At 50.8% G+C, this 27,329-nt stretch overlaps 2 protein-coding genes across 4 annotated transcripts; both read left to right on the top strand.

Annotated features, from left to right (window-relative positions):
- The first annotated feature begins 135 nt into the window (after positions 1–135).
- On the top strand, positions 136–8,018 carry KRT2 (keratin 2). Its single transcript, XM_032492912.1, has 9 exons — positions 136–924; positions 1,926–2,140; positions 2,495–2,555; positions 3,367–3,462; positions 4,053–4,217; positions 4,535–4,660; positions 5,644–5,864; positions 6,978–7,012; positions 7,118–8,018. Exons 1-9 carry the CDS (start codon positions 316–318, stop codon positions 7,576–7,578), a joined length of 1,989 nt encoding a protein of 662 aa, XP_032348803.1. The 5' UTR covers positions 136–315; the 3' UTR covers positions 7,579–8,018.
- A 7,372-nt stretch (positions 8,019–15,390) lies between these two features.
- Positions 15,391–26,775, top strand: LOC102505195 (keratin, type II cytoskeletal 73). 3 transcript variants are annotated; one of them, XM_032492910.1, is made up of 9 exons: positions 15,391–15,897; positions 17,126–17,340; positions 18,160–18,220; positions 18,848–18,943; positions 19,669–19,833; positions 22,459–22,584; positions 22,976–23,196; positions 24,200–24,234; positions 25,000–26,775. In XM_032492910.1, exons 1-9 carry the CDS (start codon positions 15,451–15,453, stop codon positions 25,251–25,253), a joined length of 1,620 nt encoding a protein of 539 aa, XP_032348801.1. In that variant the 5' UTR covers positions 15,391–15,450; the 3' UTR covers positions 25,254–26,775. The 3 variants fall into 3 exon arrangements, with proteins under 3 accessions (XP_032348801.1, XP_006182528.2, XP_032348802.1); XM_006182466.3 differs by having other exon boundaries at positions 24,997–26,775; XM_032492911.1 differs by lacking the exon at positions 18,848–18,943 and having other exon boundaries at positions 24,997–26,775.
- The last annotated feature ends 554 nt before the right edge of the window (positions 26,776–27,329 follow it).

The following is a 27,329-nucleotide window of genomic DNA, read 5'->3' as shown; positions in this document are numbered from 1 at the left end:
TCCTAATCTCCTCTTTTGATGATTTTACAATAATCAAGTTGCATGACTGATGCCCAGATAAACAGAAGTTTGCAATCAAAGCAAGTTCTGGGATGGAACTGATTAGTAGATTTTTAATGGCTATTTGCTTGATAATCACCAGCAGTAGCTTCCAGGCAGACCAAACCCATTAATAAGCGAGCTCACACCCATGCACACAACACCTAGTTGGCGGATATAAAAGAGGACCCTGCCAGTCTCCTGACAGCAGAATCGAGTCTCCAGCCTTAACGCTTCCCAGGAAACTTCACCTTTCCCTCTCTGGGCAAAGGCATCATGAGTTGTCAGATCTCGTGCAAACCTCGAGGAATAGGAGGAGGAGGTGGAGGAGGATTCCGGGGCTTCAGCAGTGGTTCAGCTGTGGTCTCCGGTGGGAGCCGGCGATCAGCCACCAGCTTCTCCTGCTTGAGCCGCCATGGTGGTGGCGGCTTTGGCAGTCAGAGCCTTGCTGGTCTTGGAGGGACCAAGTACATCTCCGCTAGTGTGGCTGGAGGAGGTAGAAGCTTTAGCTCCGTTGGAGGATTTGGTGGCAGAAGAGGTGGCTTTGGAGGTGGCATTGGCTTTGGAAGTGGCATCAGCTTTGGAGGAGGCAGTGGCTTTGGAGGAGGCAGTGGCTTTGGAGGAGGCAGCGGCTTTGGAGGCAGCGGTTTTGGTGGAGGTGGTAGAGGCCGGTTTGGAGGTGGTGGTGGCTTTGGAGGTTTTGGGGGTCCTGGTGGCTTTGGGCCTGGAGGATTCCCTGGTGGAGGCATCCACGAAGTGTCTATCAACCAGAGCCTCCTGCAGCCTCTCAACGTGAAAGTTGACCCAGACATAAAGAATGTGAAGTCTCAGGAGCGGGAGCAGATCAAAACTCTCAACAACAAATTTGCTTCCTTCATCGACAAGGTGAGTCACGAGAAGCTGACTCCATCTGATGCTCAGGATTGCCCTACTTTCAGTGCTGATTGGAAAGCAAATGACGGAGATTTGTTTTTTTCAGGAGCCATGGGTGTGGTCATACTGACCTGAGTAGTTGCCAATACCCACGTGGGAAAGATGCTGACTTCGTGGGCTACATCTTTCATAACAGTCTGCAGTCAGGGATTATTTGTGCCTTTGGCTTTATTGTTTCATCCTAAACAAACAATACTTATGGAAAATTCTGAAAATCACAGAACAGATATAGACAAGTAATAGACGGACTAGTTTAGGCCATGTGACAGCAGGTTTTGGGAGGGATTAGTAAGACATCTTCTGAGATCGTCCTTCCTTCCCGAGAACTGATTGCTGCGTTACATTTGGGGAAGTTGAACCTGAAATGTCTACTTGGGGACGAACGCAACTCCTGCCTTCAAGAGAAGCGTCGTCAGTTTTGTGACCCATAAAGTCTTTATTGGTGTCACTTTGGAGTGTGACAGGCTTTCTCCCATTTCAAGGCTGAGGAACCTGTCTAAGGGATTTACAAGGCTCTTCAAAACCAGGTCAAGGAACCCTGCCCTCCAGGGCTCTCACACTCATAATCCCTTAGGAGCAGTGCCAGTGGATGCCTGGCTTTTGGTTTTCCCCAGAATTTATGGGACCTTTGCCAGGAATTCAACTAGAATCGGGAGGGAGATGGCCTAGAGTGTTGGGAGCAGCTGGAAACAAAATAGTGGGCAGTGAAGTAGGGGAGAGTTCTCTGTGTGGAGAGCACCAGGCATCACACTAGGAGCCTACTGAACTTTCCAAGTGTGGAGGCAGAGAGCTCAGAACCTCTGTCTGGCAGGATCTGGCCTCCAGCTGGTGAGGATGAAGCCGCACAGTTGTCTCCATCACCCGAGGCAGGACCAGAGCTGACTCTGGCGTGTGCGGCCTGTTGAAGGGAGGGGCAACCCAGAGCTCACGTGCTTTCCCTCCGGTCACCGCAGGTGCGGTTCCTGGAGCAGCAGAACCAGGTGCTGCAGACCAAATGGGAGCTGCTGCAACAAGTTGACGTCAGCACCCGTACCACCCGCCTGGACCCCCTCTTTCAGGAGTACATTGGCAAACTGCAGACTTACGTGAACACGCTTTCTGCAGAAAGAACATCCCAAGATTCAGAGCTGAACAACATGCAGGATCTTGTTGAGGATTTTAAGAAGAAGTAGGTGGTAGAGTAAACTCTAAGTGGAGATGAATGTGGATCTGAGCTCTCCAATCATTGCCCCAGAAAACCACTCATCTCCCAGTTGCATTTATGGTGATGAAGGGGAGGAGCATCTGTATCTTTGCTGATTATTTGTGAAGAAGACAGTTAGGGCTTTAGAGATAATGTTTTTTACATGTTTTCAATGATAGAAAAGCATCCTCATTTGGGGATATCATACTTTCAGTTTAAACCAAAGTGTTTTATATTCCCAGAGAATGGAGTCTTTTGGGTGAATCCAGTAGGAAGAAGAAAAGAAAAAAGTAAACAAACCAGAACTAATCTAACAGCTGTGTCCCTGTGTCCCAACAGGTATGAGGACGAAATCAACAAGCGCACAGATGCTGAGAATGATTTTGTGAAACTTAAAAAGGTGAGTGAGGGAATGTCATGGCTGAGGTGGGAGTGAGGGCGCTTCAGAAGCCCGTTGGGCTCAGACAGACAGGCTGGAGCACACCTCTGCGTGAAAACAGCAGTAACCAGGGTGAGGGGTGAGGCGTGTCCATGGCTGGTTCTCCTGGAATAAGGGTGACTCTGTAGGTCAAGCTTCTGGACACGTTCTGCACATTTGCTAGAGCATTTCCTATCAACTGCCTACTCGAAGCCTATATTGAATCGCTCAAGATGCAAACAGAGAAAGCACTTCATTCTTCTTCTAAAGGGCTGAGGAGGGAATGGGACTGCCTTAGAATGCCTGTTTAAAGGTTGCTATCAGTTGGGCCGACCAAGGTTTGAGCCAGAAGGCAAAAGTGTGGATTCTCAGCCTGGTTCCTGCAGAGGCTTTGGTGTAAAATTCAGAGAATTCAGGAGAGGTGGGATGGACAGGCAGGGTGGGAGAATTGAGGACTGTTAAAAGCCACAGAGGCCATTGCACTTCTTAGTAGAAAAACACGTCTCAAGCAAGAGGGAGAGAATGCTTGACAAAGCTTGGTCCCATCAGAGCTCTGATGGTCTTGGGGGAGTGTGAGCAGTGATAGGGGTGTGGAGCCCCCAGCAGAGGTGCACTGCAGACTCCATGCCAAATGAGGTCCTGTGGGGACGTGGCTCATCCGGGATTTTGGAGAGCAGCTAACAGGGACTGGCTGGAGGAGCGGCAGGGAGGGGGCAGGGCCCGTACACAGAGCACTGCAAGATGAGGGGTGGGGGGCATGAAATTCATCAAGGGCCCCTGATCTTCCCTGTAGGACGTAGACAATGCCTACATGAACAAGGTGGACCTGCAGGTCAAGGTGGACATGATAAAACAGGAGATTGACTTCCTGAAAATCCTCTTTGATGCGGTAAGGAGGCTGCTCCTGGAGAGACCTTTATTTCCATCCTTCTCACCAAAGGAAGTCCCTCCCTGTTGGTGGGTGGAATCCATTGACGGCTGACTTCAGCTTGCCCTGGTTCCAGGCCACCAGGAGCATCTGTGGAGTAGATCTTGGAGGAGAGGAACTTTCTCCTGTGATGTCACAACTTCTCTCTCCAGCTCCTCTTAGGAAGAGACCTGCCCCGTTTCTATCTCTATGTCCAAAATTCTTCAAAGGTCAAAATGTAATATATTTACCACTTACCTGCCCAAGTGCACACACGTGACTTCTGAAACAGGAAGTACAATTTAAGGCATTTGCCATCGACTGACTTCTTCCTGGGGGCACTTTATCAAAACTGCATAAATGGTGAAGGCTGTTAACTAGGAGGCTCAGAAATGCAGAGTCCTCCCCATAATTCTCAGTGCGACCTGGCAGAGACCTAAAAAATGGCAGCTGTATTGCTTTAAATCCCCCCCAGGGCACGACTAGTCCGAGAGTCTGTATTTTCCAAACAGTGGGAAGGGGAATCTCCCTTCATTGCCTTTGGCTGCGGGCAGACCTCTTGTGTGTTGCAGGAGCTGTCTCAGCTGCAACAGAATGTCACGGACACCAATGTCATCCTGTCCATGGACAACAACCGCAACCTGAACCTGGACAGCATTATCTCCGAGGTCAAGAGCCAGTATGAAGAGATCGCCCAGAAGAGCAAGGCTGAGGCTGAGGCGCTGTACCACAGCAAGGCAAGTTCTGGGAGGGCAGGGAGAGCTCCGGCTTCGTCTAGCAAGCTGGGTTCCACCCCAGCTAGAAGGGTACCGTCAGTTAGCAGTGTTTTTATCTAGTGGAAATCGGGCATCATTCCCAAGAAGGAGTGTCCACAGTGCCCCAAATGCCCTCAGTCGAAAACGGCACTGAGTCCTTTTCGGGGTGTGAGATGGTTCCCCATCATCTAAGGAAGCAGACATGACTCTCAGGTTGGTTGACCCTCCCTGGACAGTATCAGACTTTCTTGGCTCATGCCAAGCTTCCCCCAAGCTGCCACTGTCCTCTCCCTGCACAGTACGAGGAGCTGCAGATCACTGCTGGGAAGCATGGAGACAGCCTGAAGGAGGTCAAGATGGAGATCAGTGAGCTGAACCGTGTGATCCAGAGGCTGCAAGGGGAGATCTCCCAAGTGAAGAAGCAGGTGGGGCATGGCCCAGGGACTGCGGTGGCTTCCCTGGCTGAGTGGGGCTCGGGCAGGGTGGGAGGCTGGGTATAGATGTGTGTGTGAAAGAAAGAGACAGAGAACTGAGAAATTGAATCTAGCAGGTGCTAATCCTAAATGCCTCAAGTGTAATATAATTTAAGATTTATAACAATTTTTAGAGTGGTCTAAGAGGCATCCTAAAGTAGGGGTTAGTGCAGGGAGAAACTGTGTTGACTTGTGGATTGCTTTCACGGGTGAAATGGAACAATAACACATAACATATGAAGCTAGAGGTCATGGCTTGCTGTTTATCGCAGGCATCGCTTCCTGTTCATACCCGTTTGTCCTTGGAAAAAGCCCTAAGCACCAGCCAGCTGTGTGACGCAGGGGCAGTGAGGGTTGCAGGCACTTGGCCTGGGGTTGGACATTAGCTTTTTAAAAAATGAAAAAAAAATTGTTTTGTTTTGCTGGTTTTTTTGGTGGTGGGGGGCAATTGGGTTTGTTTGTTTATTTATTTGATGGAGGTACTGGGGATTGAACCCAGGACCTCGTGCATGCTAAGCATGCGCCTTACCACTGAGCTATACCCTCCCACACTGGACAGTAGCTTCGGAAGAGTTAATGGGGCAGAGAGTCAACTCCGCAAGGAACAGAAGTTCTGGGAAGTGCCACACATTGCATGTTTTCATCTGCAGCTGTAAAATGGGGTAATGACTCTGGTCCTGGGTTATGAGGATCAGAGGCCATTACGGAGAAAGTGTAAGGGTCCAGTCAAAGGTGACTTGGGAAGACAGGGGATCAGAGACAGCAGGAAGTCTCAGCAGGCTGTTTGCGACTTGCATTAACTCCAAGGGGACCCAACACTTTTACGGCCAGTGATTGTGGCTTCTCACACTCTGTACAACTCTGCTCCCTCTTCCCCTCTGCCAGACAGACTCTACTCTCTGCACCAACAGAAACCTTTTCTCCTTCTCTCCTAGTGTAAGAATGTGCAAGACTCCATTGCAGATGCCGAGCAGAGGGGAGAGGATGCCCTCAAAGATGCCCAGAACAAGCTGTCTGAGCTGGAGGACACCCTGCAGAAGAACAAGGAGGACCTGGCCCGCCTGCTGCGTGACTACCAGGAGCTGATGAGCACCAAGCTGGCCCTGGACGTGGAGATCGCCACCTACCGCAAGCTGCTGGAGGGCGAGGAGTGCAGGTGAGGGGCCCCGGGTCCACCCTTTCCTCTCCCGGAGCCAGGGCTGGAGGCAAAGGCAGGGAAAGCGGGGCTGGGGCAGAGCCGTCTGATGGTTGAGAGCCGACGTCACTGTGTTCCCCGAGCAGAGATTCAGAACACAAAGTAACACGAAGAGATGTAGACGTCTCAGTTTGGAACAACTAACAAGGCAGATGAAATTTTAAATTAAATTAAGCAGTAAGTTAATCTTGGTCTTTTCTGAGAGAGAAAACAACTTCTATCTGCACAGATCAGTCCTAGACAGTCTCTGGGTCTGCAGGGTGTGCGGCCTTTTCCTCCCTCTGCTTTGTGACCCAGAATAGGGAGGTCGTGGGTGGGAAGGAGCTGACTGGCCGGGGCATGTGCACCCAGAGCAGGTGCTCGATCTAGTTCTTTGCCAGTATCTGGAGTGACAAATGGAACCATTCACTAACCTCCAAAGGGAGCCTTTCCCTCCTCTGTGGTCTGAGACCTTTGTCAGTGCCCTCAACATCCCTGGTGACTGAATCCCTGCAGAAGGGACTAGAAGGGAAAAGCTACCAGGGCCACCAGCAAGCCAGTATGACAGAGATGGAGAGCTTTGCTCTGGCTGTGGCTCAGTACCTGTTGGCGAGGCCAGGCCTCCTCTCTCCACCTTGCAAGAGGAAGTGGGAAAGATTTCAGATGAAGCGAGGAGGGTCGGGCAGGAGGGCGGGATAGGGAGGCTGCACAGAGTCACAGTTCTTTCTGAATTGCATGTTCACAGTGTAGCCTCGCTTCAGAGTTTCTGCTGTGGCTTGGATTCTGAATATCAGATTCCCTAAAATGGATTTAAATAAAACTGTGGCTTGTCAGGTCAGAAGTGAATTTGCTTTTGACCATTTTTATCAGAGCGAAAACTTGAGAGCTGGACTGGGATGCCAGGTCTTGTGGACACGTGAAGCCCGTCCCCCTGTCTGTGACCTGGCAGCGCAGAGGGAAAGGGAGCTGTGTAAGGCCCTGGTGGCTGAGTTTCGAGGCTGACCGGCACGTTCGTAGGTGGAGGCTGAAAAATAACATGTAGGCTATACCTAAGCGCTCTGCCAGGAGTTAACATTCTCTCCCTCTCTCTGACAGGATGTCTGGAGACCTCAGCAGCAGTGTGACAGTGTGTAAGTGATGGGGGTGTGGTCCTGCCCGAGGGGGCGGTGCGTCCGGCGGGCGGAGGCGGGGCCGAGGCAGTCAGAACTGCCGCGTAACAGCATCTCTCTCTGCAGCTGTCACGAGCAGCACCGTCTCTTCGAACGTGGGGTCCAGGGCTGGTTTTGGAGGCCATGGTGCTGGAGGTAGAGGGTCCGGTTCTGGAGGAGGAGGATACAGCTCTGGAAGCAGCAGTTATGGCTTCGGAGGCCGAAGGTCCAGCTCCAGAGGCAGTGGTGGAGGAGGCTCTGGCTCTGGTGGCGGGTATGGCTCTGGAGGAGGATATGGTTCTGGAGGAAAACACAGCTCTGGAGGCGGCTCCAGAGGGGTCTCTGGCTCTGGGGGAGGGTCTGGTTCTGGAGGAGGATACAGTTCAGGAGGTGGCTCCATAGGGGGCTCTGGCTCTGGGGGAGGGTACGGCTCTGGGGGCGGCTCCAAAGCGGACTTAAGCTCCGGAAGGGGAGGTTCTAGCTCAGTAAAGGGTGGTTCTGGCTCAGGTGAAGGTCACGGTTCCAGCGTGACCTTCTCTTTTAGATAAAGATGGAGTCCCGCCCTTGACTCTCCCACTCCAGAATGTAGATTACTGTCTCTGTCCATCTGATTGACAGGAAGTCAAATCTGGTCATTCACCTCTGATGGTATCTTTTGGGGGAGAGGGATGCCCACATACAGTTTCTGAAATATTTTCTCTCCAAACCAGTTAGCTGGAGCCAGTGACACCCTCAGTCCCTGAGGAAAGAGTCACAAATTGTCTAGGTGTGTGCTTCCAGCTGTGCCCCCATTCCTGGCCCCTTCTTGCATTGCCCATTGGGTGGTCCTTTTTCCAACCAATATTCCGTTGAGGACCCCATCTCGAAGCCTGCACATTTCCCCTGGCAGTGCCCCCAGGGAAATCTGTTTCTGTGTACATAGCCCTCTTGTTTGCTCAGTGTCTAAAGTGACGTGGTCTTGGTGTCTGTGCAATAAACTTCATTTGCAATTCACAGCATGTGGTGTGTGTTTAATGTCAAACCTTGGCAGAGGTGGGTAACCAGGAGCTGCAACTCATTGCTATCTAACTTAAGACACCAGAAAATGGAGAGCTTTGGAAAGGATGGGGAGGGGAGGCTTCCTGGAGGAGGAACATGCCACCCGGGGGCAATGTGGCCCAGAGAAGCCAAGGGTGTTTTCTTCTGGAAGTCTTTAAGAACAGAGGCGAGCAGGGGCTAGCTCTGGAGTCAAGAGATGGGTGTGGTGTTCTTGAAAAGTATCTGCCAGACCTGGGGACTGTGATTTTGCCAAGAAATCAACAGGGGAACTTGTAGAAAATTCTCTTTCCCAGAAAAAAAGCCACTCTTCTTAAGCATTTTCCCACAGACTGCCCCCCTCCCCTTCTCACAGGAGCTCTGACCTGAGGCTCCTTCTCCTCAGGGTGAACCAGTGGAAGCCCCTGAGCTCCCATCCAGGCTGTCTGCAGCTCTGGGCTGCCTTGGAAGCCTCTTTCCTTCTCTGCACCATACTCTTTCTTCCCTGTCAACTCAAATGAGTCTTTAGCTTGCCTCCTCCAGGAAGCCCTCTTGAATGGAATGTTCATGATTCTTCTACTTGCTGTGATGTGGGGAAGGCCTTGCATAGGAGTTGAGAGACTTGAACGCTGATCTTCATCTTGGAGGAATTGTTGGGCACTGGATGAGTCATTCTTCTTTCCAAGGCTCGAGTTTTGCACCAGTTAAAGGAGATGAAAAGAGAGAATCTCTACAGATCCCTCCAGCTCTGATAAAAAGAGTGCCTGTCTGTGCTGCTAGGTCAGCCAGGCTCCTTTATTAAGCCTCCCCACCTAATGGGGGGTCTGGGACACAGAGTCAGGAGAGAGGCTTAGAGGCGCTGTGTGTGGATGGGTGTGAGCACCTGAAGCTCCGTGATATTTTCATCCTATTTCATTTGAGTTCAGCGAATGTCTGTTGGACAGTACTGCATTTGGCTGTTTTGGGGGTACCAACGCTCACAAGAGACTGCGTCCTGCCGGGAGCTTACAGTCCAGTTAGGGGACGGATAAGAAATTTACGAATAGCTATCAAGACAAGGCAGCATGTAATTAAGAGCCACTCAGGGTAGAGGTGGCACCTTAAAATCACCTGGGGAGCTCATTCAAAATGCACATTCCTGGTTCCAATGTCCCCCTCTGCCCCGAGTTTTCACTGCAGAAGATTGGAGTGGAGCCCAGAAATACGCATTTTAAACAAGCTTCTAGACGAGTCTGATGTTGGTGATGCGGGGAACCATGCTTCGAGCAAGGAGGGTACAGGATGATAGGGCAGGGGAGATAGCTCAGATTCCTGGCCGGGGTCCAGAGGAGGAGACCAACCAGACGAGGTGGCCGAGTCCTGCCAGTGTGCACAGGTGCGTGGAATGACTTCTGCCAGGCCTGCAGCTTCAGGGGGAAGGGGAGAATTAAGGGTCTGAGATGGGACCACTGGCCAGTGTAGTAACCTGCTTTTTCCTGGCCTGAGTGAAACGTCGTGGGTGGAGCCTGGGTCCAGAATGTTCCCTCAGGCAGCTGCTGTCATAGTTATGGAGTGACCAAAGGAAGGGATCAGGGTCCCTGGCCTGCCGGAGTGTTTTCTAAAGGAAAGGCTGTTTCGCTTCCCTGCGGTGGGGTTTGGAGTCTCATAGGGCTTGACTGCTTCTATTGTAAAAATAATACTTGTTCATTATCTCAAACTTGGAAAAATAGTTGAAAAATTTAAAAACTAGCCATTACAGGAAATAACTAGCATTAACATACACACACACACATATATATATAATATTTTGAATGCATTTTTCTTAATTATTTAGCTTTAGTCATTTTATTTACTTATTTATTTATTTAATGTTGAATATTTTTTTACTGAGTTATAGTCAGTTTACAATGTTGTGTCAATGTCCAGTGTGGAGCACAATTTTTCAGTTATACATGAGCATACATGTATTCATTGTTGCATTCTTTTTCACTGTGAGCTACCACAAGATCTTGTAAATATTTCCCTGTGCTATACAGTATAATCTTGTTTATCTATTCTGCATATGCCTGTCAGTATCTACAAATTTTGAACTCCCAGTCTGTCCCTTCCCATCCCCCTCCCCCTTGGCAACCACAAGTTTGTTTTCAATGTCTATGAGTCTGTTTCTGTTTTGTATTTATGTTCTTTTTCTTTTTTTTTTTAGATTCCACATATGAGCGATCTCATATGGCATTTTTCTTTCTCTTTCTGACTCACTTCACTTAGAATGACATTCTCCAGGGACATCCATGTTGCTGCAAATGGCGTTATGTTGTTTTTTATGGCTGAATAGTATTCTATTGTATAAATATACCACATCTTCTTTATTCAATCATCTGTCAATCGACATTTAGGCTGTTTCCATGTCTTGGGTATTGTAAATAGTGCTGCTATGAACATTGGGGTGCAGGTGTCATTTTGAAGTAGGGTTCCTTCTGGATATGTGCTCAGGAGTGGGATTCCTGGGTCATATGGTAAGTCTATTCCTAGTCTTTTGAGGAATCTCCATACTGTTTTCCACAGTGGCTGCACCAAACTGCATTCCCACCAGCAGTGTAGGAGGGTTCCCTTTTCTCCACAGCCTCTCCAGCATTTGTCATTTGTGGACTTTTGATAGCCATTGTGGCAGGTGTGAAGTGATACCTCATTGTAGCTTTGATTTGCATTTCTCTGATAATTAGTGATGTTGAGCATCTTTTCATGTGCCTATTGATCATTTGTATTTCTTCCTAGTCCCACTACACACCCTCTGGCCATTGACCTGATAATAATCTTCATAACAATAATGAAAACAACACAGTTACCCCTTGATTAGGTGATAATGACACCAGCTTGACTGCCAAGCAAGGCTTGAGGACCTGACATTAATTATTTTAAAAACAAAAGCTGAGCTTTCCCATAAAGAGGGAAAATAAGGGTCACTTTTGCTCACCTTCTAAAGCCAAATAGAAATAACATATCATCCCATCGGCACAGGTGACTGAGCAGGGAGAGAACACAGGGTGAGCATGTGCGTATGTGGATATGAGTGTGTTGCAGAGCAGTGATTAGGGATGAAAATCTGGTTAGCGCATAAAGTTCCCAAACAGAATGAATTTCCCATAAGTGTATTAGAAAGTATGGCAGAGATGGGGAAGATCAAGGTGGGTGATGGAAAAGTAGGCAAGTCTTTAAAAGGAAACCTAGGATACAAGATCTTCTCCATAAACAGTGGGGACCCAGGGCTCTATTCACACCCCTTCTAGCCTGGCAGTTCTCACTGGACCTTTATTTCAAACTGAACTCCACCTGGAGTGTGGTTCTAAGATGTATTTGCTTCTCTTACATTTTTATCCTCATCCCTGGAGAAGGGGAGACCCATGAACTCAGATCTCACGTTATCTCCAGGTGGACGATCCACACTGGCTTTCCCAGGGAATGAGGTGGGGCCAGGCAGGCATGCCTGCCTCCTCCGGGTCCCTGCAGATCTCCCTCTCCCCTCCCACCTTGGGTGAGCACCCAGGGTCTGTGAATCTTCCGGAGGACTGGATGCCCCAGAATGAGTCAAATGGGGCTTTAGAAAATCAAATAAAAACAAGTTTTTGATAAACCATGTTTGCAGGTTCCCGGGGTGATGACCATCAACGTGGATGACTGTGAACTGATAGTGCTAATGGAAAAGTGTGCGCCTGTCCATACTTCAGGACTAAAGTAGAAGTGGAGTTTTGCTTTTGCACTTGGCAGTGGTTGCTGCTCTTGCAGATCAACAGCGAGCTTCCTGCCTCTCCCAGCAATACAGCTGAGCCTTTGCTGAAGCTGCTGAAGCTTTTGCTCTGGTACCTCCAGGCATAGCTCTGTCTGCTCATGGTGACTCGGGGGACTGAGTGACACTGAGAAGGTGGGAAGAAGGTGTCTCAGTGTTTCCCCGCTGGGGTGCAGAGGGCTCCCCTTATGTATCTCCTGGAGTTGGCAGCTGGCTCCAAGTTCATGGGTTTGACTCCCTTGAAGCTGAAAGTGACAAGAAAATAAATCATGCTGTCTACTTTGGAACAGTACATCAAATGATCACTGCGGAGTCAGCAGGGTTTTCTAATTATTATTTACCAACTATCTGCTGACCAAGGCAATGCGAGGCATGTGTGATTATACCACCAAATCTCTCAGATAAGGTGTTTTCTGGCATCTATTGGTTATCTTTTTTCATTGAGTTTGAGATCTTCTTTGTTCTTGTTATGACAAGTGATTTCTGGTCAGAACTTGGGTCTTTGGGTCTTATTTTTGTTGCCTTCTTCTGACATTACCCTAGCAGGGGAACGGGGAATAGTGGCACCCCATTACTGCCAGGTGGAATGTGAAGCCTAGGTTCCCTACCTGGTGTCTGCCATCACTGATGGATTTGGGACTTGTTCCTGTCTGGTGGGGGTGAAAGTCCCAGCTCCCACCTTGGCCTTCCCTGACATCCCCAGTTGCCGGGGGAAAGGGGCAGTTGGGGTACCTTATAGCCTGATGGGTACAGAGTCCAGGATTCTTACTCTGCTTTAGCTGGAGAGCGACGGGGAGGGGCTGCAGTGTTTTTTTGTGGTGTTTGTTTGGAGTAGAGCGGTTACTCTCTGTAAGTTTTCTGTCTTGCTAGGCTGCCCCATCCCTGGAGCTTTGGCTAGAGAGATTAGGCTTCTGTTGGCTTTAAAAAAAATCTATGCCCTCTTCTTCTAGGTTGCCACTTTCTTCTGTTCCAAGTCTGAAATACATGAAACAAATAGAAAACCCAGAGAACCCACTACCATGTCTTTCTTTGGCTCCTGAGGTCCCTAGCTGGCATTCCTTCTTCTCTCGTCCTTTAAGAGTTTTCCTACATTTGTTTTATATATAATATCCAGGTTTTTAGTTGTTGTAAGTGGAAGAATGATGTTTACACCATTTCTTCTGCTAGAGCCATGTCAGAAAAAATATGTCTATTCTATTTTCTTGGATGAGAAATACTAAATATTCTTTTAAAACATGGTTTTATCCTGAGGCTGAGAGGAGTTGATTTTCTGCCTCCTTTGTGTTGACTCATTAGAGATTCCTGCCCTAGAGACCTGGGGAGAAACTAATGGCAGAACTGCCCCTCTGTGGGAACTGGGGCTGACTGAGTCATTGGGTGAAGATTAGATGAGGGTTCAGCTGGCATTGAACTTCCCCTGGTAAGGGTAGTGACAGGGTATAAGATGTAAGGGGCCCTACTGTTTGAAAACCCGTTAAGGACAGTTTAAGGTAGGTGCTAAGGAGCCTGTCCTTAGGGGGAATGACTTTCTGAGGATCCTTCACCACTGATTCTGGGTGGTAGGTAACGAGGACTTGGGGAGGACAGGATTAGGGTCTTGTCCTCAGGAAACTTTCTGGCAGTTTGGGAGGGTTGGCACACACCTGGGATACAGGCAGAGACATGGAATTAGAGCAGACAATTGGTACAATCTGGAGAGGCTGGCCAGAGAGGAGTGGCTGGATTGAGATGAGACAGAGAAGAGTCCCCAGGGGGCCTCTGTGGCAGGTTCCCAATGAGGGAAGGCCAGGGTGGGAAAGGGGAAGCAAGGCCCATGTGGGGTGAGAGGCTGGCTGCACTCACCCACTGCACTGCAGAGCTGGCATTCAGAGTGCAAACACTTGCTTTCAGCCCTTAGGGAGTGAGCTCAGAGCCCGTGACCACAGTTTGCAGTTTTGCTGAGACACGGGTCTGGATCACGTTCATCCTGATGCTGACATGTGGAAAGGGGCCAGTTAGGGAGCGATCCTGGCTGGGACACTCAGCATCCTCGTCACAGCACTGCCTTGCCTCGCTCACTGGGCCATATGAAGAAATTGCAAAGGGATAAATCCTTGTGTCTAGTGAGAAAAGACTGAAAGGATTGCCAAGTACCATGCTGGTAGTGAAATTAAGACCATCTAAGAAAATGGTTCTTCTTAACTAGAAAATAGCTGTTTTGTATAAAAAAGAAGGGGAGGTTGAATTTGGCAATTGCTTGTTATAATAGCAGTAGAAACATCATAATACAGAATAAGGTCAAAATCTCTGCACAGAAATGGAAGCGAGAGATTGGTAAATTGAACATTATATGGAGGAAATTACATTCTGTGCATATGTTTGGGATTTGGGAATTGTGAAACTCTTGGTCACATACTTTGATAACATCAAGGGTCTCATAGAATTCAAATGTTTGTCCTCCTCTCTAGAATTGTGACCTAGGCTTCTGTCTTATTAATTCATGACCCCAGAGCCTATTACAGTACCTTGAACAGAGTCAGCCCTCAACACAAGTGTGTTAAATGAATGGATGGGTGAACGGACAAGTATGTGGCTGGCTGGCAGGCTGGCTGGCTGGCCGGCTGGCTGGCTGGCCGGACAATATACAAGGCCTGCAGAGCACTGAATGTGGGATCAGAAGATCAGTCAAATAGGTCCGCAAGGCTGGGGACTGCATTTTGTTGGGCGTTTGCGTGCCGTGGGATTCATATAAAGAAAGGCTCATGAAATGTTCATTGTCCTCAACTATTTGAGCCTTTGTTTTCCCATTTGTGAAAGGTGGATCCTCACATCTCCTTTCCAGGTCAAGTAGGTTAAATGAGCTTCTGTGTCTGAGGAGCTCTTTTAATGCTGGAAAGCCCTGCACCAGTGTCAGCCACCATGAATGGTGACAATTCCAATATTTCAAGGTCAAGGGTAGGGGCAAGGGGAGGGTACAGGAACTAAGTCAGTGCGTGAAGGTGAAGGCATGCAGGGCAGCCTGGCTGGCCCAGAGGGGCAGGACACGAGCCTGGGAGGGCACAGCAGGGGCCTGCAGCCAGAGGGCTGGGCATGGATTCCTAGTGGGCTTGTGGCCCAGGGCCTTGGCCATCCATGAGAACTGTCTCCAGGAACCCTGGGAAGCCAGGTCGCGGAGTCTTTTCCTAACCACATAAAAGCAGTTCAGCCAGGGTCCCTGGAGCAGCCCATCTGATGCTTGTACAGTTGTGAGATCTCTCACAGATGATGCTGTCAATTAAAGGTCTCCCCTCTGCACCTCCGCAGTCCAGTACCCCCTGCCAAAGCCCTGGGGAGAGGCAGTTGAGGCTGTGAGAAGCCTCCCAGCCAAGATCTTTCTAGGGATAATTTGGTCAGCCTAATTACCCATGTTAATTAGATAAGACTCAAATTACAGGAGCAAGGCTTGCAAATCCCGCACTTTGGGGGATTTCAAGTTATTTACCTGATGTCTCTGATTTTGTTGGGAGAAAATGATTTCTTGCTCGCAGGCAAACTAAACCCGCAAATTAGGGCACTGTCTTCCTCCTGAGCCCTATAAAGCTCAGGTCTCCCGCCTGAGACCACAGGCTGGTGAACTGCATCTCATCTAAGGGTTAGCTGCTCTTTCCAGCTCTCTGGCCTCCCCAGCATGAGCCGCCAATTCACCTGCAAGTCGGGAGCTGCTGCCAAGGGGGGCTTCAGTGGCTGCTCAGCTGTGCTCTCAGGGGGCAGCTCGTCCTCCTATCAAGCGATGCACAAAGGGCTCAGCGGGGGCTTTGGAAGCCGGAGCCTGTACAGCCTGGGGGGCGCCTGGAGCACCTCCTTCAACATGGCCAGCGGCAGTAGACGGGCAGGGGTTTATGGTTTTAGCCGAGGCCGGGCCAGCGGCTTTGCTGGCAGCATGTTTGGCAGTGCGGCCCTGGGGCCTGTGTGCCCGACTGTGTGCCCTCCAGGGGGCATCCACCAGGTCACCGTCAATGAGAGCCTCCTGGCCCCGCTCAACGTGGAGCTGGACCCCGAGATCCAGAAAGTTCGTGCTCAGGAGCGGGAGCAGATCAAGGCACTGAACAACAAGTTCGCCTCCTTCATCGACAAGGTGGGACTTTCTGGAGAAAGCTGAGCCCTAGGATATCTACAAAGCCGTAAAGCCTGGCCACTCCTCTCACGGGAGCCAGACCAGCTCAGACTCCGGTCGAAAAACAGACTCGTAGCCCATATGATACACCCCAAACTATACAGTGAGGCAGATGGGGATGAATGGTGCCCTAGAGCAGTGGTTCTCCAAAGTGGTGCCCAAACTGGCTGCGCCAGCATCACCTGAGCACTCGTTAGAAACGCACATTCTCAGACCCCACGCCGTATCTACTGAATCACAAACTCTGGAAGTTGGGCCCGGGACCTGTGTGTTAACAAGGCCCCAGGTGAAGCTGATGCACCCTTGAGAACCACCGAGGAACAAAGGGGTAGGAGGGTTTTGGGAAGAGGAGACTTCCAGAGCTTAGAGGAGCAGGGGACACTTACCAGGGGTGACGGTGAGGTAGGGTGGTGAGGCATGAGTAGGAGTTTGCAGGATGGAGGTGGAGAAAGGCAACCTGGGGAGAGAGAGCAGTCACATGAAGAACAATAGGCCTTGTCTGGAGACTGGGGAGACCTTGGGTTTGGGTGTTGGGTGAACGGTGGCATATTGTGAAGAGCACAAGAAGAAGTTTGAACTTGACCCTGTAGGTCAGGTGGAACCATCAGGGGGTTTTTAGCAAGGGAATAGTATGATGCTTGTAGACGTAACTTGAGAAGGCTGCTTCTCCCCTTGGGGAAGTGCTCTGAGTTCACAGAGAACCGGACATAAAAGCCACACAGGAGAGCCCAAGACTCCAGATCAGCTGAGCACCTGCCTCTGGCTGGGCTGGGAGAGGCCATGACTGGGGAGATGGAGAGCAGGCAGAGCACAGGCCGGGCCACCAGGCCGGGCCACCAGGCCAGGAGTCAAGGTGCACAAGAACCAGTACGGGCCAGTTTACGTGTCTAAGGACTCACCCCACAGAGGGGGTCCAGGCTGACCATCAGCACTGGTCCAGGCAGGTGAGGACAGGTGCACAGGAAACAGATCTTGACTAGAGGGAAAGGAAGATGGTGAGGCCCCCTCCTGAGGCCACTCCCGCCCCCCAAAAGAGAACCTCGGTTGGACGAAGGGCCCGGATGGGGAGGGGTACAAGTGCCATTTTCTGAAGGATGAAGCTTATGGAGCATCAGAAAACACAGCCACTGTCCAGGAAAGGAAACCCTACGGCCTCTCACCATTAACTGTCTGTTGATTGGGGTTCCAGGTGCGGTTCCTGGAGCAGCAGAACCAGGTGCTGGAGACCAAGTGGGCGCTGCTGCAGCAGCTGGACCTGAGCAACTGCAAGAACCACCTGGAGCCCATCCTCGAGCGCTACATCGGCAACCTGCAGAAGCAGCTGGAGGCGCTGTCCGGGGACAGGGTGAGGCTGGACTCGGAGCTGAGGAGCGTGCGGGAAGTGGTGGAGGACTACAAGAAGAGGTGAGCGGGGACCCTGGGCCCAGGCTGACAGCTTCCCAGGACTGGGCTTTCCCTGTAGACACTGGGATGTCTGCCTCTGACGTCGGGGCACTGAGCTCAGGTGGGAGTGACCCGTCCTGAGCTCCTCTGCCCAGGCAAGATGAGGTCCTTCTCTTGGTGGCCAGGAGGGCTGGGCAGTGGGCAGCCAGCCTCTTGGGCAGTGGTGGGGCTGTCCTGGTGGGTGGCCGCCTCCTTGGCCCACTCCCTCCTGCTTCCCAATAGCGAGATTCCAAGGGTGAGTACCCCACAGCCTCTTGGGTCTTAAGCTCATCAGGTTGCCCCCAAGTTCCAAGGAACCAGGTAGGGCAGGGAGTTGGAATTTCTGCTGGGCTTCCTCATTTCCCTCAGGCCCTGGACATTTGGACCATGCTCTTCTGCCTGTCCCAGGGGACAGTCCATCCAGCTTCCTCGGGACTCATGCTTGGGGAGGCGGGTGGGGTTATTGGTAGCGGTGTCAGGCAGCCGGGTGACACAAGAAATGATGGCTGAGAGGGGCAGTGGCGTGTGCCTGGGATTTGGACACTGAGTGGGAGGAGGAAGAACCTATTTACTCTCTAGGCTCCAGAGGAAAGCTAGAGCCAAACCATCGGTCACTTGGTCCGGGAGGGCGTAACTTCCTACCCCACCCACAATGCTGGCCATATATTCCTAGTGAGTTGGGCAGAGCTGCAAAGATGTAGAATAATATCTGTCAAAAGGCATATAACATGGACATCTCTGTAGTCCTTTCACATGAGGACACACACACACGCACACTCTTCCCTCTGATGTTTCCTGCAGGTATGAGGAGGAAATAAACAAGCGCATGGCTGCTGAGAATGAATTTGTGGTGCTTAAGAAGGTGAGGAGAGGGTGCGTGCCCCTCGGTCCCCCAGGGAGTGGAGTGTGGGGGGCACGGGAAGACTGGGGCCTGTGCTCCCTACAGAAGGGCCTGGAGCCGAAGTTCCAGAAGAAGGTGGGGGGGGGATTTGCAGTTTGGGGACATCCTGGGACACCTTGGTGTTTATCTAGCACACATCGCTTTGTCTGTTCTGTGTTTTGTGTAAATGGGCAGAAGCGCAGATGTGGAGGTCCCTCCCCGGGCCATGCCCAGGGTGGATTGGAGAACAGGACATCTTTGAGACAGGGTGCCGGCTTCCCCCTCCAACTCAGCCTGTCTTTGGCAAACTGCCCTTGGCTCTGACTGACCAACCATGTGGGGGATAGGGCTTTTTTCTGTATCTTTGAAAATAGAGACAGTAAAACGATTCCATCCTTGGATGAGGCAGAAGGAGTTCCAGGGGCATGAGGGTCTTGCTCAAAGTCTCGCAGTGAGTCCTGGGTGGAAGTCAGGTTCCTGCCTGTTGGGTCTTGACTCCATTCCCTGGGGCAGCCAGCCACAGAGTGGAGTGCCGGGGTGCCAATTTCTTGGAAAGCCCTGTCTGGGCTTGAAGAAGGGTGATGTCAGGGGGTCTCTGGGTTCCCTTAGGACGTGGATGCAGCTTACATGAGCAAGGTGGAGCTGCAGGCCAAGGTGGACGCTCTGGACAGAGAAATCAAATTCTTTAAGTGCCTGTATGAGGGGGTAAGTGTCCCCCAACCCCACTCCCAGCTCTGCCTTGTGAAAGGACAGACATGTGAATGAGCGGTTACTTATCAGGAAATTTAAGAGTGCAGAGAATCTCCAGCATTTGGAGACTGGGAGCTCTGTAGATCAAAGCAAGAATGACATTTAACCTGATACCTCCAACTGACTTGTGCCATCAGTCACAGCCTGGCCTCCAGATGTCCCAGTCTCACATATTTCTGGAAGCCATGGGGCCCTAAGGGGCTCCCACTGATCTTCAGCCAAGCACATTCTCATTTCTTCCTATCTTCCCTCTGCTGCCTGGGTTACTTCCTCAGGTCTTAAGTATGCATCCCCAGGGATGGATGTGGGAAGTCCTCACACCCTTTCCACCATGTCTATGACCATTTGTCTGTTGGCCAAGCTTCTGTGAGCTCCCAGGTCCTTAGTGTCTCCTGTGTGGTGGCCCAGCTGTTTCCCCTCTGCCTTTTCCTCTCCTAACCTGTCTCAGGTGACAGACACAGGGGTTTTTTTCATCTTGGGCTTCTTCAAACCCATCCAGCAGTTTTCAGATGTGCTGTTGGAACCTCTGGACTGGTGGGCTCCATCTTTGTAAGTTTTGGGGGGTACAGCTTGCATCTGTTTGGGAGGGTCTAGAAGCACCCCTGCTGGGGCAGGTCCATCACCTTGGTACCTTCCTCTGCTCACAAAAGGCATTTCAGGCTTCCTTGTTTCCCCTGCAGGAGATCGCTCAGATCCAGTCCCACATCAGTGACACATCTGTAATCCTGTCCATGGACAACAACCGGGACCTGGACCTGGACAGCATCATCGCCGAGGTCCGTGCCCAGTACGAGGAGATTGCCCTGAAGAGCAAAGCTGAGGCTGAGGCGCTGTACCAGACCAAGGTGGGGCTGCATGCCTCCCCAGAGTCACGTGTTCTGGGGTCTCTGGTCCAATCCCATGACCCACCATGGCCCCCTTGCTCTCTGAGAGCACAGCATGGTTCCAGGCACTGGAGGAGGAGACAGCTCTGACCTTACGATCCACTGAGACCGCGCAATCATGAGAGGACACATACAGCTGAGTTTAAATGAACGTGTTGTAGCATCATGAATGCTAGCGAGACAGAGGTTAGGGAACTATTACTAGGTGGGGCAAGTCAGGAACAACGTCCTTGGAGGCAGAGAGTTTTGAATTGAGTCTGGGAAGGAGGAAAACATGGGTAGTCAGCATCTCAACCCCCTCATTAATTACAATAAATTACGGGGTCTCTTCAGTGTGATCTGAGACTGGGGAACTCCTACCTTTCCATTCAAGTCCAACTCCAAGGAGAAAGGGGGAGTTTGAGTCCCTTAGATCTTAACTCCTCTAATGGGTCGTGGGTGGGAAAATGAGTCTTTAGATAACTTGGTTTCTCAGATCAAGAAGGCGGCTTCCTAATTGTCCTTTCTGTTTATCAGGATCCTTCTCAAGGGAAATCCACACTCTTGAGACCTTATCTTGTCCCTCCCCCTGCCTCCTTGCTACCCCAGGAGCAGAAGGACTTGACCTGCAGAGGCGGGAGGGAGGGAGGGAGACTTTCAAGGCCTAGGAGACAACTCAGGCCAGGGCTTCTTGAGAAAAGTTCAAACTCAAGTCCCCAGTTTCCAAATCCCTCTACATTCCTGCTGCCAGCCAGAATCGGAGGTGGCCATGTGGCCTTACCCCTCTGGATTGTTAATGACTAATGTTTAACCCCAGGGTCCTTCTGGAAGCGTTAGGCAGGTCTGCACAGACATGACTTGGGATCAGTTGCTGCTTGAGGTTAGTCACACGTGCACTTCTCCGGTCAAGGGCAAGCGCTCACCGAGCAGAATGTCATCAGTGTCGTCCTAGCGACGGAGTTCTGAGGGCTTGTTGTTGTTGTTATTCCCCTTTTGACGGGAACGTAGATGGAGGAGCTGGGGCTCAAGGAGTCTAAGTAACCCGCCAAGGCCATTGAGCTGCTAAGTGATGGAGCTGGATCTGAATCTCCATGGCTGACTGCCAATTCCATGGCTCTGGTTAAGATGCATTTAGGATAAGGGCTTGGGGTGGGCTGGGAGCTGAATGGCAGGAGTTTGCTCTCAATTTGCCTCGGGAGGAGATGGCCTGGTATCAGAACTGGGGAGTCAGTGCCTCTGTTCTGGCCCATAAAAGATGGGGGCAGTGTGACCAGAAGCAGGAAAAGGCCGCCTATCCTGGCACAGTGTTAACTGCCCAAGATTAGCAGCAAAGATAAGACACAGGAGCACAGTGAGAAGCCCCCCTACCTTCCAGGGGACTTGGTATCTTTAAGAAGGACCCTGAATCTAGGGCCACCCTGGGGCCAGATGAGAGACAACTGATAAGGCCAAGCACCCAAAGACAGACAGGCAGTTACAGCCACCAAAGTTCTGAATGTTACGTTTTTTTCTGTTTCCCAGTTCTGGGGTAGAAGTGACGTGCTCTCTGTTGACTATTCAATGGATGACATCAAAGGCAGGACTAATCCCAAACTAGTAGATGACCCAAAATTCATGACTGTTGGTGCTGGGGTAGAGTGGAGTCTCCCCCTGCCACACACACACAGATACACACACACACACACACACACACACACACACACACACAATGTGTTTCCATGCTCAGCAAGACTGCCAGTAACCTAGGGCCCAGCGGAGCTATGAAGGGAGGAAGTCACAGAAAATACAGGGGGGCAGCCCATCAGCTCCCTCTTTGTTTCATGCGCGCATGCATTCATTCATTCATCAGACCTACTTTGAGTACCAGCCAGACCCTGTACTAGGTACTGGGAATTCAGAAATAAAATAAGAGGTCCCTGCTATTCAGTCATTCTGGGTTTAATGGGAAAGACACAGAAACTGCTCACAGTACAGTATCATAAGACCTATGGACCGGTATGCTGGGGGCTATGGGCACAGAAGTACACCCAACTCGGGGATCGAGGAAGGCCTTCTGGAGGAAATGAGTCTGCACTGGCCGAGTTGGAGCTGGCTAGGGCAAAAGGGAGGGTGAAGGGGAAGGGTTGTCCAGCTGGAGGGAGAGGCTCATGCAAAGACTCAGAGACTTGAGAGCACACGGGGAATTTCTGGAACCTGGGACTATTTGGCACGGTGGAGAGCCAAGGAGGTGACAGGTAGGGGAAGTGAGAAGTAAGTCTGGAGAGGCTGGTGGATGCCAGATCTCCAAGTACGTTGTGCCAGGCTAGGAGTTTGAATTTGGCCTTGACTTTGAAGGGCTATAGGCAGAGGAGTTTCATAATTGGAGTTGTGCATTATAAAGTTGCAGCGTGGAGAGTGTGGGACTTTTCGATAGTCCTAATGGCCAAATCTAACTATCAGTGGTCAACTGTGCTTGAGGCAAGTAAATACATCCAATGAACAGATGGTTGGATGGCAGGCTGTTGAGAGGACTGGTGAAGCTGGGACCCCTGCCCACCTCTGCCACACTCCCTGGGTAAAGACAGTCTGCTGGTGAGCTCAGCTCCCTGTTTTGCTCTCTTCCTCTAGTTCCAGGAGCTGCAGCTGGCAGCTGGCCGACATGGGGATGACCTCAAATACACCACGAACGAGATCTCAGAGCTGACTCGGCTCATCCAAAGGCTGCGCTCGGAGATTGAGAGTGAGAAGAAGCAGGTGAGGGGTTCTGGGAGTTCCCGGCTCAGCCCCGAGGGAGGGGTGAACTGTCAGCACTGTCAGTCACATACATTCCCCCAGGCCCTTTTCCTCCTCTGGATCCTCTGCTTCAGAACCCCTTCCTCAAATGGAAGCCTTGCTCTCATCCCTCACACTTAGCTCCCACTTGAATTCTGGAACAACTGGAAGGGTCTTTCTGGAAAGCCAAGTGGCTGAGAATGACAAGCCTCCCAGTCCCGGGCTGACAAGTCCCCATTGCCATGGATGTGGCTTTGCCCTAGGAGGTGGGGCAAGATAGGGGAGGGTCCAACCACAGTGAGAACTTGGTAGGGTCTAGGGAGGCTCAGGGTGCCTCAGAACTCAGGGAGAGAAAGTACCTCCCTGCCCTCAGTGCTCCAACCTGGAGATGGCCATTGCCGATGCTGAGCAGCGGGGCGACTGTGCCCTGAAAGACGCCCAGGTCAAGCTGGACGAGCTGGAGGCCGCCCTGCACCAGGGCAAGGAGGAGCTGGCCCGGATGCTGCGTGAGTACCAGGAGCTGATGAGCACCAAGCTGGCCCTGGACATCGAGATCGCCACCTACCGCAAGCTGCTGGAGGGCGAGGAGTGCCGGTGGGTGATGGAAGGGATCTTAGAATGTTGGAGCTGGAAGGACTTTTGGAATCCTCTGACTTAATTTCCCAAATGGGAGGTTGAGATCAGGCTACTGGAGGGGCTGGAAATGCTTTTCAGGTCACCCACAAACATAGTCTTAAACGGCATCCAATAATGAGAGAGCGATCTCCTTTATAATTCTCCTTCCCGTCTTCAGGCTATGATAGGGAGAAAGCTTCAGTGTGGTGCTGTTGTGTCTTTAACACCGCCGTGACACTTGCAAATATCCCAATTTAGTAAAGAGAAAGCAGATCCTAGGTTTAGAGTCTCTGGGCAGACAACAATATATGGCCAAAAAATTTTTTTTAATTGTTTTATTTTTATTATATTTATTTTTACTGCTACTGTTTTGGTCTTTTTTGTTCAGGTAGTACTAGTTTCTATTTACCCCGGTGATCTAAAACTTCCTTTTAAGCCAAATCGTTTTTGTTTTAAAAGGCAGAATCAAAGAAAAATACTAAATTTATAACAGGATGAGTTGTCCATGGTCATAGCAATACCAGGAAGGGTGGTAGATGAAGCACTGACATTTGAAAACCCCTGTTTTAACCCAGCACTATTTTATAAATAAAACCCAGAGAGAAGTTACTGCTTCTAAAATCGTACAGTGAGTTCCTTAGGGGCAACTCCCGAGGCTCATATTTCCACACGCGCACTTATTTGGGCAGTAGACCCACAGGGGGGAAGCAGCGAGCTGAAGAGGAACTCAGTGGGAGGGCATCCGGGAGGCAGTGCCGCTGCTGGGGGCTCCGGGGTTGCAAGTCCGTACATCTCTGAAGTGGGAGGAGCGGGCTGAGGAAGGAGAGAGAGGAGCTCAGAGACACGCAGGCGCGGTGCATGCCACCTGGCCAGCTGAGGGCTTGTGGAGGCCGAGCTAGGCTGGCTGATGACTTCAGGCTGGGGTGAGGGTAACCTGGGTGCCACACGATAGAGAAGCAGCTGTGTTTTTCTCCCCATGCAGGATGTCTGGAGAATACACCAATTCTGTGAGCATCTGTGAGTAGTTAACACCCCTGAAGGAATATTTTTAGCCCATTAATGAACACAAAGTAAGTGGTCCTCTACCAACAAGACCCCCATGGAACAGCCTGGGTTGTGCCTGGCAGAGCACCATTGTCGTAATCGCCTCCTTTGATGAGACCTGCTGCCTCTTCCTCTGTGGAGTCAGCTCCCCATCGCATTCTGACACTTCACATTGACCCCTTCCCGGAAATCTCAGCCATGCTAGGATGAGATTCTCCCCATTCTCTTCTGCCCCACCCCGGCTTTCCTGCGTGACAGAAGCTGGGAGCAGGAAGAGCGATACCTCCTGACTCTGATAGAGACCCGTCCACAGATTCACTGCATAATCAGTTTTGAGCTGCCCCACTGGTCTCCTAAGATAAGCTGGCAAAACCTCCCCTAAGTCAAGCAATCAGGAAATTCTTTGAAAAAAATTAAGAAAGTATTCTTAAGTTAAATGCCAGACTTGTCGGCTTACGTGATGGTTGGACATCACCTGTCCTTTGAGGGAAGCTGTTGCTACTCCTGTTTGTTAAAACAAAGAGAAGGCTCTGGGTTTCGGGGTCCTATGGGATCTGGGCTGTTTCTCCTGGTGCTTGAGCAGCTCAGGAGTTGAGCACGTGCCACTAAGACCACAGTTGATGGCGAGTGTTAAGAGGGAGGCATTTTGCTAGTTGAGGCTGGGAGGCTGGAGAGGACTTCGGGTCTTCCCTGACCTGGGACACACGCTTATCCTTCCTCCCCCATCCTCCACAGCAGTCATCAGCAGCTCCACGGCCGGGACCGCGGGCGCAGGAGCCGGCTTTGGGTACAGCGGCGCCGGCGCCTATGGCTACTGGCCCAGCTCTGTTGGCGGGGCCTGCGGCATCACACCTGCGGGCTGTGTCACTGGCAGTGGGAACTGTAGCCCCCGTGGGGAGGCCAGAAGCAGGCTGCTGAGTGCAAATGAATTCAAGGACCCACCAGGAAAGACCCCAGCTCTGAGCTCACCCACCAAGAAAACCACAAGATAGAGTGAAGCAGTCGTCTGGGCACCTTGCTCTGGTTTCTCCTGAACCCTCTTTTCCAAGAAATTCCTCTGTCACGCATGTTACCGTCATCTCCTTGCTTTCCTTTGCCCTAACATTTCCTCTCTTTGCAACTCCCTGCCTTAGTCTTTCTTCATCTAGAATCAGGATTCTAGCCCCTTCTTCTGCCTCCATCCCAAGAGACCTCTCTTAACCCAGCCTCCCCTTCCTGAAGCATTGCCAAGGACAGAGACCCGAACCTTTCTCTGGACGGCATGCCCCCTTGCCGAGGAAGGCTTTCTTTGAAGGGCAATCCCAGTTGCTCTGCTGCTCCTTCCATGCCCTGGCTTAGGTAGTTGTTGGGCCATGTGCCCCACGAGATTGCAGGTCCACGGATAGACCTGCAAGGACCGTCTCCTGTTAGAGCCACATCAGCTCTGGTTGTCACTGTTCCTGGCCTGTCCGGCTGGGAGTACCCCTGCCCGCTGGTCCCATCAACGAAGGGATTTGTGCTCAGTATTTGAGTTCTGGTCCACATTCAAGCTTCTCTTCCCTGCTTCCCCATCTCACCAAAAAATCCATACAACTCATGCAGGCCTGGGCTGCTTCTCTGTCCTAAGGGAATCCTTGTCTCACACCACACCTCTTCTGTATGTAGAGGTCAGCCACTTGGAACACAGGGCATTGAAGGTCCAGCGTCTTCCAGAGTCCCAAAGTATCTTTTGATCTGGCTGCAAGAGATCCTTGCATGGACAGCAGGCCCCACCATCACCAATACTGGATTTGGTGACACGCAGGATTCATCTCTGTCCCCCATCCCCAGCAGAAGCACCTTCTAGGTTGTGCTTTTCTCAGGTCAGTGCTCCAGTGAGTGGGCACCCTTAAGAACATTCAGATGACCAGCAGAGGGAGGGAGCCAACAACTGTCTTGTGGCAAGATTTAAAACCGGTCAAGAGGCAGCAGAAGGCCACTTCCAGAAAGCCTGGTACTCTGGTTATGGCTCTCCCTTGTTTCCTGGGGAAAGGCCAAGGGTAGATTCTCTTTAAAGTAATGACCCATGTTCTCTTGGTCCTTGGTGACATGTCACCGGGTTGAGTATGGATGGGATTGTCTATGTACGTGTGTATGAGTCGTGTTTAAGCAGGGGGCCATCTCTGTTTCACACCACTCGGTTTCCAAAACACTCCTGTGCTCAGAGATTTGTCATAGGTCCCCAGGCCACGAGGATGTTGTCAGGATGGGACAGGAGACAGACAAAGTTAGAGGCCAGTGCACATTCAGGCTGGGGTTCCCAGGTGCATCAGAGCAGGGTCACTGTGGGTCCAGAGAGAGTCTGAGAGTTCAAGTCAATAGACTTGAATTCAGATTCAGTCCCTGTGACTAAGTGATGATCATGAGCGAAGCTCTCAATCTTTTTGACCCTCGTTTGTTTTTCCAGCTATAAAATAAGCAGAATTATACCCCCAGGTTGTTTTGTGCAATTCCTGGTAAAAAGTTCATGCCTAATAAATGTTAGTGGAAATGGAATCTTGTCTTCAGTCTTTTTGGTTCAAAAATGTAATTAGCTCACTGAAAGAGGTGTTTGGTTGCTGTTAAAGCAGTTCACAAAATCTAAACTTTAAAGAAACCATCTTATAAATGATATGCAGTTTATTTATTGCCTAAAGGAGAACTGGCTGGCAGAATAACTAATCTCAAGGAGGACACTCTTGGGACCACTAAAAAAATTGTGACCTATTCAAGGAATATTTAGTAAGTATCATGTGCCTGGTATGAGTTAGCACCGGGGACATAGTGATCTATAAGCTGGTCCATGCTCTTGATGGAAATGCAACCATAAAAATGTAACTATAACACAGATAAGATATTGGCAACACAAGAAAACACAGAGGCGGCACAGAGGAGGGAGTAGGCATGGTAGCCAGAGGCACTAACATGGTGAAATTAGCTCGTGGTTGCTGGAGGGGGAAGGACAGGCTGAGGAGTTTCGGCAGGTGGAGAGGGAGGGGGCAGCAGCACCTGGTGCTGGGGAGGCAGGCACAGCCAGGTCAGAGAAGCCCTTTCAAGTCTGCTAAGGAGCT

Source organism: Camelus ferus, chromosome 12 (genome assembly GCF_009834535.1).
Source record: "Camelus ferus isolate YT-003-E chromosome 12, BCGSAC_Cfer_1.0, whole genome shotgun sequence".
In the NCBI taxonomy this organism is placed as follows: Eukaryota; Metazoa; Chordata; class Mammalia; order Artiodactyla; family Camelidae; genus Camelus; species Camelus ferus.
Note: the sequence above shows the minus strand (reverse complement) of the source record. Positions and strands in the feature narration are given on the sequence as shown.

What these genes read in the sequence shown, in the direction of transcription:
- KRT2 (XM_032492912.1), top strand. Translation starts at nt 316, where the DNA reads ATGAGTTGTCAGATCTCGTGCAAACCTCGAGGAATAGGAGGAGGAGGT. An exon ending in GTTGAGGATTTTAAGAAGAA is followed by an intron (nt 2,141 to 2,494) that starts GTAGGTGGTAGA and finishes GTGTCCCAACAG; the next exon opens with GTATGAGGACGAAATCAACA. An exon ending in TCTCCCAAGTGAAGAAGCAG is followed by an intron (nt 4,661 to 5,643) that starts GTGGGGCATGGC and finishes CTTCTCTCCTAG; the next exon opens with TGTAAGAATGTGCAAGACTC.
- LOC102505195 (XM_006182466.3), top strand. Translation starts at nt 15,451, where the DNA reads ATGAGCCGCCAATTCACCTGCAAGTCGGGAGCTGCTGCCAAGGGGGGC. An exon ending in GTGGAGGACTACAAGAAGAG is followed by an intron (nt 17,341 to 18,159) that starts GTGAGCGGGGAC and finishes TGTTTCCTGCAG; the next exon opens with GTATGAGGAGGAAATAAACA. An exon ending in CTGGAGGGCGAGGAGTGCCG is followed by an intron (nt 23,197 to 24,199) that starts GTGGGTGATGGA and finishes CTCCCCATGCAG; the next exon opens with GATGTCTGGAGAATACACCA.